Source organism: Microcaecilia unicolor, chromosome 2 (genome assembly GCF_901765095.1).
Source record: "Microcaecilia unicolor chromosome 2, aMicUni1.1, whole genome shotgun sequence".
Lineage (NCBI taxonomy): Eukaryota > Metazoa > Chordata > Amphibia > Gymnophiona > Siphonopidae > Microcaecilia > Microcaecilia unicolor.
This window is the reverse complement of record NC_044032.1, coordinates 444,670,485-444,688,306: the sequence shown is the minus strand read 5'-3', so window position 1 is coordinate 444,688,306 and position 17,822 is coordinate 444,670,485. Positions and strand designations below refer to the sequence as shown.

Genomic DNA, 17,822 nt, shown 5'->3' with positions numbered 1-17,822 from the left:
GAACAGAGCCCACGGGACAGGAATGGGGACAGAACCTGCGGGGATGGGGCAGGGACGGAGATGGGGCATGCGGGGACAAAATTTTATCCTCGTGTCATTCTCTATTCTGGAGACACCCATTAGCTCTTCATAACATATATAAAATGTATACAATTATGTGAATTTGCATACACCAATGCTGCATACTGTCAGCAATGACCTCCCACAATCCTGACACATACCTCAGACAAAGTCCTGTCCTTCTAGTTCAGCAAAATAATGCATTGCTGAAGCAGTGTGAGAAGCCAAAGACTGAAACTAAAGACAGGGGAGTGTCAATTTATTGAAGAGGGTTGGGGGTTCAAGTGTACACAAAGGAAATGAGGAAGAAATAGGCAGACAGCAACTAGTAGATCAATGTGAGGAAGTCTAGAGGTGAACCAGCATACAGAATATTTATCTGCTCTGTAGAGAGAACAGATTTCTGATTTGAAGGGGTAGCCAGAATGGTAGCAATTGCTGATCTAGCTCATTAAGTTCTAGATATGCCTCCTTTACTCAAGTCCGTCCACACTCACTTTCCTGTAGACTTGGGACCAGTTTGTAGACTATGTCCTGCATGACCCGGTCCAGCTTCAGGTTCAGCAACGGCTGCGTTTCATGGATCTTGATGTTACACAATGGGCAGTATTTACTCGTCTGCAGGTACTTCACAATACAGCTTTTGCAAACTACAGAGACAGAGAAACAGGAAGAGAACTCAGAAGGTTTCAAGGAGACACAAATGGGAATCAATCACAAGATAAACACCTGGTGCTCTGTAACAGGAGAGCAACACCTGCCGATATCCTAACCAGCAGATGATCAAAAATAGCGCTGGAACAGCACAATCCTCCTGCACTTCTTTGACAGGTCAACACAGGGGCTGGAGATCCATGGGACCACTAGATCCTAACTACCCCTGCCGCGAGCAAGGCGAAACGGGGGCTGGAGATCCAGCGGATCTCAGGTCCCCCTAACATAGGTTCAGGGAGGGCTGGAGAAACTCCCTTATATGGTGTGAAGCCCCACCTAGCACAACCCAGGACACACTGGACAGGGCACTGCCATTTTGCAGGCGACGTTGAAGGACGAGGAGGAGGGAGGCAGGCCACCTCCCTCTTCCATGTCAAAGTAGGGGGGGGGGGTTAGGGGATTGACAGTGGCCCACTGGACCACCAGAGACTTCTTGCTAATGCTAGGGGGGGTAGGGGGGCTGGAGACCCACCGGATCTCCAGCCCTCTCTGAACCTGTGTCGGGGGGGGGGGGGGGGGGGGGCGGGGTTGGGGGGAGGTCTGCCAGGCCTACAGCCCCGTCATTTGGGGGGGGGGGGGGGGTCATCGGTAGCCCACTGGGCCACCAGGGACTTCTTAGAAATGCTGGGGGGGGGGGGGGCTATTTGTGCTGAGCCTGTTTTGCATGCATTGGCATGCTAGTTGCGTTCAGAGCCTGCGAGCGCATTGTTTCACACGCTCGGGGGCTCTGATCATGGGGCGGGTAGCAAACAAAGGCACTAGTATGGCACCAACAGCCTCTAGCCCCTGCGTTTGCTTCTGATCATCGGGGTTTAAGAGAATGAAAAGGAACTGTATCCTTAGCCAAGTCACAGCATCATGATACTATTCAGAATGTAAGTTAGGAAGGGGTATCAGAACACAATCACTTAACTTTTGCTAGTGGAATGATAGGATAGTGTGAGACAGAAGGACAGTTTATGCATAATTAATGGATATGAAGTGTAAATAATAATTTTTTAATGTATTTATTGGGATTTATTAACCGCCTTTATGAAGAGATTCACCCAGGGAGGTATACAGCAGGTACAGTTTAACATAAAACTTACAATTTTGTTAACAGCATAACAGTAAAATAACAACAAGAACAAAGTACAATAAGTGAGGTAAACTTGAAAACAGTAAACTGAAACCTAATAATAGAACTATAGTGAAACAGTATAAAAAATATACACATTAACAGCACTGGAATTCAAATACAGAGATATAATACAATGTTAGCATGATACTAATGATACATCTAATAAGCATGCATTAGAACATTCAATGAAGGGGGGGGGGGGAGGGAAATGAGTGGCCTAGTGGTTAGGGTGGTGGACTTTGGTCCTGGGGAACTGAGTTCGATTCCCACTTCAGGCACAGGCAGCTCCTTGTGACTCTGGGCAAGTCACTTAAACCTCCATTGCCCCATGTAAGCCACATTGAGCCTGCCATGAGTGGGAAAGCGCGGGGTACAAATGTAACAAAAAAAAAAAAAAGGAACTTGATATACCACCTTTCTGTGGTATTTTGCAACTACATTCAACGCGGTTTATTTACATGTATACAAGTATATATTTTGTACCTGGGGCAATGGAGGGTTAAGTGACTTGCCCACAGACACAAGGAGCTGCAGTGGGAATCGAACCCAGTTCCCCAGGATCAAAGTCTGCTGCACTAACCACTAGGCTACAATGCTAAAGATTTTCTACAATGCGGATTACTATATAACTGAGGAACCAAGAGCAGATATATGATGGGAACAAGATGTGTGGTACAGAGTCAGTTGGGATAATTTGATGGTTAGCTAAAATCAAGGCAAGTTCTTTGTGTAGTTAAGCAACAGATAAGGAACTGATCTAAGTTACAGAACGTGTAAAAAGTTAGTCCTGGTGCAGAGTGGTGTATAGTCAGTCACCCCATGTATTAAAGACTTCGGAGAAAAGCCAGGCTTTCACCAGCTTCCTGAAGTAGAGGTAGTCTCGAGTTATACGTAGCCTCTCTGGGAGTAAATTCCAGGGCATCGGGGCAACAATTGAGAAGGCTTGCTGGCATATCGTACAATTTCTTTTGATGATGGTACAGATAGTGATGATCCTTGAGAGGACCTAAGAAGTCTTAAAAGGTGTGTAAAGGACCAACTTACTCTAAGTACTTTGGCCTATTTTGTCTGAGGACCTTGAAAATCAAAACAGAGTTTTAAATTTAGCCCTGTAAGGTACTGGTAGCCAGCGTAGCTTTTGCAGGAAGGGTGTGATGTGGTCACGCCACTTGTAGCCTTCTATCAGTTGTGCTGCAACATTCTGAATTAGTTGGAGCCGATACAAACTCTCTTTGGTTTGGCCAGTGTACAGGGCATTACAGTAGTCTAGTCGTGATGTTATCATAGCAAGGACCACTGTGGTCAGACTTGTCTTTTCAATATATGGAGAAGGATTTTGTAGCTGCCGTAGGTGATCATTTTTGAAGGTTGTTTGAATTTGTGGGATTAGAGTGAGTGATGAGTCTAGCAAGTACCCCATGATTCCTGACCTGTGATTTTAGGGAGAGTTCATACTTTCCAAAATGTATTTTGAAGTTGGGTATTTGTCCATTTGTGTTTGGTACCCAAAGAATCTCTGTGAATGCACTGGAAAACCCGCATTTTAGAGCAGTGGATGCTGGGAATTAAGGGAGGCCAGGTACAGTGCAAAAACAAAGACCGATTTCGGCGCATGCGCGTTTAATGCAGGGAGACTGGCACGGAGACCTGTTCCTTTTACTAAATATAAAAAAAATAATTTGAGGGTTTTAAAGATATAAAGTAGTCACAGAAGGTGCCGAGAGGTCTCATATGTGTGCTGTGTGGTTGCAAGGTAACAGCAAGATAGCAGAAGCTTGCACTTAATAGAAATGATATAGAGCCAAAAATAAAATCCCCAAATGTTGCTAAAGTTGAATTTTTTTGTCAAAAGCAAAGTTTAATGGTTGCTAACCTGAATTAATGAAGTCTAATACAGAAGCAAAGCTTATAAATATCATTTTTAATAAGGTTTAAAAGTGGCTTCTATCATTCTGTTTACAAGTCATGTAAGCTGCAAGCTGATTGGCTGCACTACTCTCTGGAGAAACCTGTTACTCAGAGCTGTTTGTAACAAATTCCAGCCTCACTGGGTGAGGGTTGGGCAAAGTTGCCATATCTGCTATAAAAACCACTGAATTGGGCAGGTTCCTGCAAGCCGCCAAGGGAAAAATTCAAAAGCCGCAGATTGCGGCTTTTTACCGCCGGGGCCTGTGGGTTGATGCAGCTTTTCACTTTGACCAATAGGATGGCAAGGAGGCGGGATCTAGCCTGCTTTAAATGCTTGCCAACGATAACTGGAGGTTGAAGTTGACTTGAAACCCTGCCGCCGGCTCCCCTCTGTAACCTCTGTTCAGTTTCATGGTCCCCACCCCCTCCACGTGTATGCTCCCGGCCAGAAGTGCCACCTTTAGTAGCCGAGCGACCAACCACCTATGTGCGAGTCAGAGGTGATGTGAGCTACAGGGGAGCGTCTCCTGGCAAACGGCAGCGGAGACACCAGTCCAACCTGGTCTATCCCCAGTGAGAAATGGAGCAAGTGTTCTGGCCATGGGGGATGCGATGTGTTAACAGCAGAAATTTCCATTATTCACTGTTTTGGGATCTGCCTAAGTCCTTGCAGGTTTCTCAGAAATGTCGCCTGCCAATGGCCACCTCGGAAGAGGGGGAGGCCTACAGGACCTGAGCAACTAGGAATGTGTTCCTGGCTTCCAAGATAAGCGGAGTGTAGTAGCAGCAGCTTCCCCTAATCCAGGGGTTTGCTCACCTGCTGCCTGGCCTAGAGCTGAGACCCAACTCATCGGTATAGACAACATGACTACAGAGAGGTTATCTAGTAAAAGAAGCAGCAGCAAGTTAGTGATCCCCATTAATTACCAAGGTCCGGTTTATAACGACAGAAATACTGAAGTTAAATAATTTTCTAATAGGAGAAACCGGGGTAGTGTAATTAGTGAGAGCCACTTGGTGAGGAATTAACATTGCGATTATGTTATGCTGTTATGCTGTTTACTGGGGGATCGGTTTACTGCCTGTCTTCACCCCCCCCCCCCCCCCCCTCCCCCCCGGTGCCCACACACCAAATACTGTTTTGTCTCCTCCTCGGATTTTCTTGATCCAAGCTTAGTGACTTGTGGCCTCATGACGGTCTGCAGTAGGCACAGGAAAGAAGTATTAATAAGTAAGTCTGATTGTTAAGCACCTGATTCTCTTAACATATATGTCTGTTTTGGTGGCCCTTTATTGTCATCACTGTGGTATATTAACAGAAATGCACTTGCCTTTTTTATTACTTTTTTTTACAGAGAAATGAGGGAAGTACTTCCTTCTTATGTTCCGTAGAAATCTGTTGGTAAAGGCTGCTTGCTATGTGAATATTCCATTATTGCTACCATTTGCTTTGAACTTTGTTTAATTTGTTAATCCAGTCCTTATATGCATATAGTTTTGCTTTTTAAACCCAAAGGTGAATCCTAAGGGTGGTTGCACAATTAGGTATAAACTGTGTTGTTTCTGACTTTATTCGTTATGGACTGCTAAGTGCTTACACAAATTAATGTTAAAGTCTACTTTTTGTGAAAAAGAAAAATGAAAATAGTTTGAAAATATTAATAGTATACTGATAATTATGACTATGCTGCTGCTGATTATGATTATGGGAAAATTAGGTTCTTACCTTGGTAATTTTCTTTCCTTTAGTCATAGCAGATGAAGCCATTACGTATGGGTTGTGTCCATCAACCAGCACGGGGAGATAGAGAACACTCAATTTTTCACAGTGCCTCATGGCCAGCTAACTCCACTGCCTCTTCAGTATTTGAAGCTTCCAAAGCAGTATGGCAAACCGCAATGAGAATAACAAACTTTCCTCACAGCGAACGATGGCCCCTTAACCAGGGCATAAACTCAACAAAAGGAGGGAATGAACTCATCCTCCTGGAGGGAATAAACTCGTCCTCCACTTTGTATAAACGGAGGGAATACTTGCATCCTCCTGGAGGGAATAAACTCATCCTCCCAAAACATGAACTGGAGGGAATGAACTCATCTCCTCCTATAACTGTAACAAGAATCCCGAAGACTGTTTTCTGACTCCCCAAGGAAGGAATATAACTTCAGGAAACAAGAACAGCACCTAAAATCAGAATCACTGCAATACAGACAATCATACAGGGAGGCCTCATGGCTTCATCTGCTATGACTAAAGGAAAGAAAATTATCAAGGTAAGAACCTAATTTTCCCTTCCTTGTCATCAAGCAGATGAAGCCATTACGTATGGATGTAACAAAGCAATCCCTAAATAGGGTGGGAACAAGCCACACCACGCGCTAGCACCTGTGCTCCAAAACGCGCATCCCTCCTGGCAGCCACATCCAGCCTGTAATGTCGGGCGAAAGAGAGCTTAGAAGCCCATGTTGCAGCACTACAAATCTCATGAAGAGATAGTGTTCCAGTTTCCGCCCAGGAAGAGGAAATCACTCTTGTGGAATGTGCCTTAAAGGCTGCAGGTGGAGCCCGGCCAGAGAGCAGATATGCTGAAAAGATAGCTTCTTTGAGCCAACGGGCAATAGTGGCTTTAGACGCTGAAGACCCTCTGCGAGGACCTGCAAACAGCACAAAAAGATGATCAGAGGTCCTGAAAGAATTTGTAATTTGCAGATACTGCAACAGAGTCCTGCGCACATCCAAAAGGTGCAACTGCCCAAATGAATCTGGAAACTCCTCCTCAACAAAGGAGGGAAGAAAAACAGGCTGGTTTAGGTGAAACGCTGAAACCACCTTCGGCATGAAGGAAGGCACGGTCCGAACCGTGACCCCTGACTCTGAGAATTCCAGAAAAGGGTCTCTACAGGACAGCGCCTGGAGCTCTGACACCCATCTCACCGAGGTTATGGCCACTAAAAAGACGGCCTTCAGTGTCAAATCTTTCTCTGAAGCACGCCGAAGTGGTTCAAAGGGAGCACCCTGAAGGGCCTTCAATACTAACCCCAGGTTCCAAGCTGGACAAGGTGCCCGCACGGGAGGACGGAGCCAAAGCACCCCTCTAAGAAACCGTGCCACATCTGGATGAGCAGCTAAGGACAAGCCTTCAACCTTGCCACACAGGGAGGCCAATGCTGCCACTGGCACCTGCAGGGAATTATAGGCCAAGTCTTTGTGTACACCATCCTGCAAAAAGTCCAGAATCGGCGAGACAGGAGCCCGCAACGGAGAAAGCACTCTTGAAACACACCAGATTTCAAACTGGCGCCAAATCCTGGCATAAGCCACGGAAGTGGAGCGCTTACGGGCCTGCAGGAGAGTGGAAATTACCTCATTTGAGTAGCCTTTATCTCTCAATTGCGCCCTCTCAATCGCCATGCCATAAGACCAAAGCGGCAGGCGTCCTCCATGGCCACCGGACCCTGTGACAACAGGTGCGGAACCAGAGGTAACGGAAAGAGAGCCTCCAACAGCATCTGTCGGAGGTCCGCATACCAAGGCCTCCTGGGCCAATCCGGGGCGATAAGCACCACTTCTCCTGGATGCAGCCGAATCCGCAGGAGCACTCGCCCTATCAAGGGCCACGGAGGGAAGACATACAGCAAGCCCAGGGGCCAGGGTTGAGCCAAGGCATCCAACCCGGCAGAGCGAGGATCCCTCCGTCTGCTGAAGAAGCACAGGCCTTTGGCATTGGAACTGGTCGCCATAAGATCCATTACGGGCTTGCCCCATTTGGCACATACCTGCAGGAATACTTCGTCTGCTAGTTCCCACTCCGCTGGATCGATCTGATGCCTGCTTAGATAGTCGGCTTGCACGTTGCTCTGACCTGCAATGTGAGCTGCTGACAGGGACTGTAGATGCAGCTCGGCCCAGTGGCAAATTTGTTCGGCCTGCGGGGCTAGAGCTCTGCACTGAGTGCCGCCTTGTCGATTTATGTAGGCCACTGCTGTCGTCCGACATCACTCTGACAGCCAATCCTTCCAGGGTCACTTGAAAGGCCAGAAGAGCCAGAAACACCGCTTTCAACTCCAGGCGGTTGATAGACCACTCTGACTCGTCGGGCATCCACAGACCCTGGGCATGCTTCCCCTGGCAATGTGCGCCCCAGCCCTTCAGGCTGGCATCTGTCACCACTAGGCACCAATCGGGGAGCACCAGCGGCATTCTCCACCGCAACACGCTGTCCGAGAGCCACCACTCCATACTGAGGCGGGCCGCAGGGAGCCAAGATAGTCTGCACTGATAATCCTGAGATACTGGAGACCATCGTTGAAGTAGAGAATACTGTAGAAGTCTCAGGTGCGCTCTCGCCCACTTCCAAGGTGGCCGTCATCGATCCCAACAGCTGGACAATGTCCCAAGCTCGCGGGCGGGGCATCCTCAGGAGCAGACGGACCTGATTCTGAAGCTTGCACCGCCTTTGCTCGGGAAGAAACACATAGCCCGAGGCTGTGTCGAACCTGGCCCCCAAATATTCTAGAGATTGCGAGGGGGTCTGGTAACTTTTGGCCATATTGACGATCCAGCCCAGAGATTGAAGGACTGAAACCACTCTGGCTGTAGCTAGATGACTCTCTTTTTCTGAGTCTGCTCTGATGAGCCAGTCGTCTAGGTAGGGGTGAACCCGGATACCCTCTCGCCTGAGAAAGGCAGCTACTACCACCATTACCTTGGAGAAGGTTCGGGGAGCTGTGGCGAGGCCAAAAGGCAAGGCCAGAAACTGGAAATGTTTTCCCAACACTGCAAACCGCAGAAACTTCTGGTGCGGGGGCCAAATTGTTACATGCAAGTAAGCTTCTTTCAGGTCCAGAGACGTGAGAAACACTCCTGGCTGTACCGCTGCAATGACGGAGCGCAGGGTTTCCATGTGAAAATGCCGCACTCTTAAGGACTTGTTTAGCTCTTTTAAGTCCAGGATCGGGCGAAAAGACCCGCCTTTTCGTGGCACCACAAAGTAAATGGAGTAGCGGCCGCAGCCATGTTCGGCGGGAGGCACCGGGGTCACAGCCCCTATCTGGCACAGACTGTGCAAAGTCTCCTCTACCGCCGCCCGTTTGGCGGCAGAACCGCATCGGGACTCCACAAACACGTCTCTCACCGGGGCATCGAATTCTATTCGGTATCCGTCTCTGATCAGGTCCAAGACCCACTGATCTGCGGAGATTTTGGCCCACTCCTCGAAAAAGAGGGAAAGTCTTCCTCCGATGACAGGAAATGAGGAGGGGGCCGGCGCACCATCATTGAGAGTGTTGCCCCTGAACTCCAGGCCTTGAACCGGCAGCTGCGGAACGTTTGTCCGAGCGAAAGGAGTTTCTCTGCTGAAAGAGGGCACGCGAAGTGAACCCAGCAGCACGCCCTGGGCGGTACCTTCTAGCTTCATGGAAGCGAGGTCTGTAAGAGGAGCGGACCGCCTGACCCTTAGAGGAAGGCTTCGGCCTATCTTCGGGCAAGCGCTGAGGTTTGGAATCCCCCAGGCCTTTAACAATGTTTTCCAGCTCCTCACCAAACAGGAGAAGGCCTTGAAAGGGCAACCACCAACCTTTGCTTAGAGGCCATGTCCGCCGCCCAATGTTGTAGCCAAAGAGTGCGGCGAGCCATTTGTTTAGCCAAAGCTCTGACCATATCATAAAGGGCGTCAGCCAAAAAGGACAAGGCCGACTCCATCCACAGAGCCACTTCAGATAAGGTCTCCGCTCCATCACCGGGTTGTTCCACTGCCTGCTGTAGCCAAGCCAGGCAGGCTCTAGCAGCATAACAACTGCATGCAGACGCCCGAACAGTGAGACCTGCCAAATCAAAGGACCGCTTCAGAGCTGAATCAAGCCTGCGGTCTTGAATATCCTTCAGGGCAACACCTCCTTCAACAGGGAAGGTAGTTCTCTTTGTCACAGCTGTGACCAGGGCATCCACTTTAGGCATTGCAAAGCGAGCCAAATGTTCCTCACTCAGAGGGTATAATTGCCCCATAGCCCTGGCAACTTTCAAAGGTCCCTCGGGGTCAGCCCATTGAGCCGAAATAAGCTCTTGGATGGAGTCATGCAAAGGAAAGGCTCGAGCAGGCTTTCTGGTACTAGCCATCCTTGGATTAACAGAGGAGGCTGTGCCACTCCCAGGATCTTCAATGGAGAGGGCTTGTAAGGCATTTGAAATAAGCGCTGGCAGCTCCTCGTGGTGGAAAATCCTCACCGCAGACAGATCATCAAGCTCCTGTTGCAATTCTGCACACGACTCTGGCTCCTCAGCCCAAGAAGTTCTGCCAGACCCCTCAGAATCCTCATAGCCCGACCACGGGGGGGGGGGGGGGGGGGGGGGGCGCCGCCACACTCAGAAGGGGAATTAGCTCTTCTGCGTTTATCAGGAGGATAAAAAACAAGCGAAGCCAACTCCAAAAGGCCAGGATCCACCGGAGGGGCAGGCAGAGGGTCCGAAGATCCCTGTGGAACAGCTCTTTTAAGCATATACGCCCTATGCAGCATTAAAACAAAATCAGGGGATCAAACCGCTCCCTGACCGCCCGGATCCTGCCCAGGGCTATCAGCTCTATTATTAGCCTCACTCAGAGGACCCCCCCCTCCCCGGATTCAGGGCTCTGCATCGCAACGGAGGCCGTGCCATGTGGAAAATCCAAAATGGCGTCCGCTGCCAGCTCAGAGCGCAACAGATCGCCGCTCGACATGCTCGGGCCGGCTCTACCGTCTGCACAGCACGAATTACAGAGCCCCACTGCTGATTTGCGCTTGCCACATTTAGAACAGCGCTTTACAGTCTCCGCAGCCATCGCCAAAAACGGCGGTAAAAATCAAAAATGGCGGTTCGCGCCAAAAACGTCCCGATCATGGGCCCACCCCGGAGGAGTCAGAACACACTCTTACCTCACTAGACCGAGTATCACAGCTCCGGTCCTGCAGAAGAATCTCAAAAAAAACCTCTTTTCCAAGATCGCTGCGCTAAAGCGCGACACGACTTTAATTAATTATTTATTTATTTTTAACGCTGTGAGGAAAGCAGAGGCAAAAGAGGTAAATAAAAACACTCCGGAGGCTCAGATAAGTGGGAAAGGCAGGGAAAGGCGAACCAATGTGTCTGTATCCACTGAGTGGGAAAGGACATAGAGAATACTGAAGAGGCAGTGGAGCTAGCTGGCCATGAGGCACTGTGAAAAGTTGAGTGCTCTCTATCTCCCCCTGCTGGTTGATGGACACAACCCATACCTAATGGCTTCATCTGCTTGATGATAAGGAAAAAGCAAATATTGATTTCTATGGAAGATAAAGACACACAATATGGTGGCTTTGTAATAAACGGCCTATATAAATCTTGATTAAAGCTACATAGGTGGCAATATGAAGTAATACTGTTTGTAAGATTTACTTTTTACAAATTAAGATGTATATTGGGAAGAATAATCCGAATCAGTTATCTGATGCTAGGGCCCAACTTAGGAGTTAGCACCCAAGAAAAAGATCTAGGTAGATTGTAGATAATACGCTGAAACCTTCTGCCCAGTACGCAGCAGCAGCCAAAAAAGCAAACAGGACACTAGGAATTATTAGAAGAGAGATGGTAAATAAGATCAAGAATATTACAATTGCTCCATGCTGCGACCTCACTTTGAGTATTGCGTTAATTCTGGTTGCCCTATCTCAAAAAAGATATAGCGGAATTAGAAAAGGTTCAAAGAGGAGCGACCAAAATGATAAAGGGGCTGGAACTCCTCTGCTATGAGGAAAGGCTAAAGAGGTTAGGGCTATTCAGCTTGGAAAAGGCTGAGGGGCGTTATGGCAGAGGTCTCCAAGATCCTTAGTGGTGCAGAACAGGTAAAAGTAAAATTGATGTTTTACTCTTTTAAAAAGTACAAAGACCAGGGGACACTCCATGAAGTTACATGGAAATACTTTTAAAACAAAACGTAAGCTCTGGAACTCATTGCCAAAGATGTGGTAACAGCGGTTAGTGTATCAGAGTTTTTAAAAAAGGTTTTGGAGAAGTTCCTGGAGGAAATCATAGTCTGTTATTGAGATGGTCATGGAGAAAGCCACTGCTTGCCCCAGGACTGGTAACATGGAATGTTGCTACTAATTGGTTTTCTGCCAAGTACTTGTGACCTGGATTGGCCACTGCTGGAAGCAGGATACTGGGCTAGATGGTCTATTGGTCTGACCCAGTATACCCATTATGTTCATATGTTAGATTATACTAATAAATGACACGTTTGAAAGTGGGATTGGAAGGTCGAGTGAATGTGTGTATAATTCCACCACTGAAGTTTGCACACCAGAAGAAAGTTGCTCAGCAGAGATGGACAATACAGATCAATATCTATTACTGCAAGGATAGAATCTCTAATCCCAGCAATACAGGGAAATGCTGCCACAGTGTGGACACAATGAACAATTTCTTCTACTGTCTGACTAGGATTACATCAATTATCTGCAGAAATGCTCAACATTGTCCTTTCTGTACCATATAAATTAAATTTTATAGTTGATTTTTTAAAAATCTTATTAATTGGTAGATAGGCGGTATATGAAGTTTGAATAAAACATATAACAAACTGAGGTAATTTTCTTGTGTTTTACCTGCAGAAATAGGCAATTTGGAAAAACTGTCCACCCTGTGTACAGGTCAATAATATGCATGACTACAAAGCACATAAATTTATCTGCATTTAGCAAAGGCATTATAGGAAACAGACAGGGATTAAAACACTGCATCTATATTTTCCCAAAGTGCACATGCACAGCGTGGACATCCCCACAAGTATCAACACCCCAGATCAAACCCTTCCTATCTCAGACAGCTTGAAAATTCTCGTCGTTACAATGGACCATAACTTAACACTAGAGAGCCAAGTGGCATCCACAACAAAGAAAATGTTCCACTCAATGTGGAAACTCAAACGCGTGAAGCAATTCTTCCTGAGGGAAACATTTCGCAACCTGATACAATCAATGGTACTAAGCCACTTAGATTACTGCAATGGAATTTATGCGGGATGTAAAGAACAAACCTTAAAGAAACTTCAGACCACTCAAAACACGGCAGCTAGGCTTATATTTGGTAAAACGTGGTTTGAAAGCGCTAAACCCCTCCGTGAAAAACTACACTGGCTCCCTATCAAAGAACGCCTCGCCTTCAAAATCTGCACCCTGGTTCACAAAATCATCTACGGAGAAGCCCCGAGTTACATGACAGACTTGATTGACTTACCAATTAGAAATACATCCGAATCAACACGATCTTATCTAAATCTGCACTACCCAAGCTGCAAAGGACTTAAATACAAAACAACTTACGCATCTAGTTTTTCCTACATAAGCACACAACTGTGGAACGCATTACCAAAAGTCTTGAAAACGACATACGACCACCTAAACTTCCAGAAATCACTAAAAACGAACCTGTTTAAAAAGGCATATCCTACTGATCAAACTTAAATGCCTAATCTCTGCAACACAACCAAACTAAAGCACGTAATGGACATAATACAACTCTTCCGTTCTCCAATTCCCTAATGTGGCTGTGCCACATGAACTTGATCTTAAAAACACATCACCCTGTATTTATTCACACCGGAGCCTGCAAAGACCTCTCCGGTACTATGTAAGCCACATTGAGCCTACAAATAGGTGGGAAAATGTGGGATACAAATGTAACAAATAAATAAAATATATCTGAAAGAAAAAAAAAAAAAAAAAAAAAAGAGGTACAAGCATCTATGAATATTATTCAGCACTTTTCAAACTTAAACGTATGTTCATACTTTGAAAACTGAAGTACACAAGTAAAAAGCACTGCAGACTTTCTAATTATAAGAGCATTTGAAAACTTCCCCTTTTATGTATTATTTTGACAGTGTATACAAATTGTTATGCACGTATGCACATCACACTTGTTAGGTACTAATCATGGAAACCATCTGATGACCTAGGAAGGCAAACCATATCTCCTCGCTTCCTGACCAATATCCTGGCTCAAGTCACCCCAAGTCTCCCTTCATTTCTATGAATTTGTCTGCCTCATCTGAACTGGCACTAGTGTAGACTATTTAGTTTAAACAAGGACTCCCAAGAAATATGAAAGTAAGCTGAAAAGTTGTCAAGTTGAAGTGCTTTAACAATATTATAATATTGCATTGGTAAGAACATATCTACATTTTCAAAGGGCTCTCCAGCTAGTGAAATCCTCTAAACATTAAGCTAAATTTAACCACTCAAAATCCTAGGCCCAAGGGAAGAAACTTAGGTAACTAGTACTGCTTTTCAGGGCTTTATAGCTCCCCCCTCCCCCTTTTTATAAAGCCGCTTAGTAATGCTGACACAGCGTGTGACCATTAATACATAAATCAGCCATTTCACTGCTGCATTAAAATTGGCCTTTGCATGTGCTAAAGCCATTTTTTTTGTGCTGCTTTGTAAAAAGGCCCCTCAGTAAATAGCTGGTTCAAAACAACATAACTGAGTCGGTTCTGTAATGGATGTGATGCAAAAGGTCTGACAGAAGCTGCTTATCTGCCTCCTGGTATTAACCAATCCTGGGCCTGGTCCCATCTAAAATATAAATCAGTTAATGTAACTGGGAAATACTACCTCTGGATATAAACTAGGCAGCAACCTAGGACACTTCTATTAATTCCAGGTTATGCCAAGATCACTGCTCAATCCCCTCAGAACACAGTAACACGTATACGCTCTGGAGAGACACAGCAGTGCTAGCGTTCAGGCACTTTCCATGACCACTTAATTCATCTGAAAGACTGAAAAAGCAAAACAAAGAACACTCTAGAACAACCAACTCTTTTCAACATCAATGCCTTCTTCAGATCGGTTCCCTCCCACTGTCACTTACAGGTATGTAAACATTCTGTGATGGTGGTGGCATCAATGAAGTAGCCGGCACACAGGTAACACACGATGTGCTCATTCAAGTCTTTAATTTTCACTTTCACTTCTTCCTGAAAAGAAATCCACAGAGTAGAGCTATGTCACACAGTTTCATAACATCAGCTAGTGTTATACTAACCCTTACCAAGCTTGGAAAGATCAGTACAGGAAAAAAAACCTTTAACCTCTTCAGACATGTGAAGAGAATAAATGTATTCATTTGTGCAACAATTCCAAGCAGTATCCAAAGCACAGTACTTCCAAGTCATGACACTTCTGCCCAAGACCAAGCATAACAACAACACACAACATAACTGCATGTGCAGAGTACATGAACTGCCACAACACAACTTGGCAATTTTGCCCCCATTCCTATGGTTCCCCCAAGTTACTTTAACTCCTTTGTTGTTAAATAGGTTGCTTATTAAAAACAAAGATCTAAGCTCTACCTCCACATTATGCAAAATCTACCTCATGTAAATTCATTGTGGATATCCTGAAAACCTGACTGTCTGGGTGTGTCTCGGACTGTGCTCTAAGCCAGGGGTAGGAAGTACATGCAAATCTATCTTCTGCATAGTCATTGTGGATATCCTGAAAACCTTACCTGCCTGGGGACTCTTGAGGACCAGAACTGCCTACCTCTGCTCTAGGCAATGTACAAGAAAAGTTATATGCACACAGGAAAAATCAATCATTAAAAATCATCAATACAAGTAAAAAAACAAAAAAGAAAATCTCTCTACTTTTATTTCAAATTTTTCTTGTGATATCAAATATGTATTAATGTTTTTAAAGTAAAAGCAAACTTTTAGCTTTTTTTCTGACCTGTCTGTAATTGTTAACAAGCTCAAGGCTTAAAGTTCAAAAGCTGGATTAAAAATTCAGATTTTAAGTAGCTTTCTACAGGCCAGATCATTGTGGTAACTCTCTTGTACTGGAGACCAAAAAGCATGGCCTGCATAAATCTATGGCTAGGGAAAAATTAATTCTTACCTGATAATTTTCTTTCCATTAGTCCTAACAGATCAATCCAGAGACTTGTGGTTGTGTCCCTATAACAGCAGGTGGAGACAGAACCTCCAAGGTTTGCTATACGTGGACCTGTGCAGTCAAGTAAACCTCAGTATGAATGATACCAATGCAGTGGAATGGAAACAATAGAAAACTCTCCTGACATTGTCAGACCAAATGCCCAACATACTTCCACCACTTCCAAATTTATTTGCTCTTATTATTTAATCAAACAAATGAACATTCAGAACAATGAAACCCGAAAAAACTAACCAATCGAAACAAAACCACAGACAGTAAATCCGGGGGGGGGGGGGGGGGGGGGGACCTCTGGATTGATCTGTTGGGACTAATGGAAAACAATTATCAGGTAAGAATTATTTTTTCCTTTCATAGCGTCCCACAGATCAATCCAGAGACTTGTGGGATGTACACAAGCAGTCCTCAAGTAGGGCAGGACACCCCCAACCTGACAGAAATCACCAACGAGCCAAACCCCGCATCCTGCCGAGCTGCCACATCCACCCAATAATGACGAGTGAACGTATGGACCGAAGCCCATGTAGCGCCTCTGCAGATATCTTCCAGAGAAACCAAACGGGACTCTGAATAGGAGGAAGCCTAAGCGCGTGTAGAATGAGCACGAATTTGCGCAGGGGCTTGCTTGCCCAATGCCACATAGGCAGAGGTGTTGGCCTCTCGCACTCAATGGGCTATGGTGGCCTTGAAAGCCATATGACCCTTCTTACTGCCTCCAAAAAGGATGAAGAGATAATCAGAAAGACGAAATTCATTTATCACCTCCAAATACCTGAGAAAAGCCCGTCTCACGTCAAGGCAGCGAAGAGCCCGGAATTACTAGGGTAATCTTCCCGGCGAAAAGTCGGCAAATGCAGAGACTGCCTCAAATGGAAACGAGAAACCACCTTGGGCAAAAACGAATAAACTGTCCTAATCGATAGCCCCGCTTCCGTAAAACGCAGGAAGCGGTCTCTGCAAGAAAGAGCCTGCAACTCTGAAATTCACTGAGCCGAAGTAATGGCTACTAGGAAAATTGCCTTCAAGGTAAGATCCTTAACCGTAATCCCCAATAAGGGTTCGAAAGGAGGACGCTGAAGCGCTTTGAGAACTAGATTAAGGTTCCAGGATGGCAGAACTGGCACGTGCGGAGGATGCAACCGATTTACGCCCCTGAAAAAATGAACTACATCCGGGTGGGAGGCGATCGACGCCCCCTGAAGCCAGAGCTGCCACCTGCACCTTAAGAGAACTCAACAAGAGTGATTTCTGTACACCCTCCTGAAGAAACTAAAGGATAACCGATACCGAAGCCGCTGACAATCCCGAACTCACACATCACGAATCGAAGGTACCCCACACCCTAGCATAAGCTATCAAGGTGGATCTTTTCCGAGCCTGAAGCATTGTAGCGATAACCACGTCCAGATACCCTTTTCTTCTCAACTTCGCCCTTTCAAAGGCCAGGCCGTAAGACCAAAGGGGGAGGGATCCTCCATCATGAGTGGTCCCTGCAGCAAGAGACCGTCCTGCGCCTGGAGCTGGAGAGGACTGAACAGGAGCCTGACCATATCCGCGTTCCAGGGACATCTGGGCCAATCCAGTGCCATCAGGATCACTCGACCGGGATGACTGGCAATGAGAGTCAGTAACCTGCCCACCATAGGCCATGGGGGAAAGGCACAGAGCAGGCCCCTGGGCCAAGGTTGAAGAAGAGCATTGATGCCTTCTGAGCCCAGCTCTCTTCCCCTGCTGAAGAAACGGGGAGCCTTCGCATTGAATGCGGTGGCCATTAAGTCCATCACCGGCATCCCCCAACAGGCAGCTATCTGATCGAAGGCCAGAGGGGACAGTGTCCACTCCCCCGGCTCCAACTGGTGGCAACTGAGAAAGTCCGCTTGCACATTCTGTGACCCCCCGCTATACGAGCCGCCATCAAGACAGAGGAGTTTCTGCCCAACGGCAGATCAGGGCCACCTCGTGTGCTAGTGGTGCACTCCTGGCGCCCCCCTGACTGTTCACGTAGGCAACCGCCGTCGCATTGCCCGAGAGAACTCGAACTGAGCAA

The 17,822-nt window shown here is 46.5% G+C and overlaps 1 protein-coding gene across 3 annotated transcripts in view; it reads right to left on the bottom strand.

Annotated features, from left to right (window-relative positions):
• The window catches only part of PCGF1 (polycomb group ring finger 1), a 121,323-nt gene that overhangs the window by 84,287 nt on the left and 19,214 nt on the right, over positions 1-17,822 (bottom strand). For all 3 annotated transcript variants that reach the window (XM_030190884.1, XM_030190886.1, XM_030190885.1), the window contains exons 2-3: positions 14,688-14,793; positions 558-710 (exon numbers count right to left, since the gene is read on the bottom strand). In XM_030190884.1, coding sequence (XP_030046744.1) covers positions 558-710; positions 14,688-14,793 — 259 coding nt within the window. The remainder of the gene's footprint in view (positions 1-557; positions 711-14,687; positions 14,794-17,822) is intronic.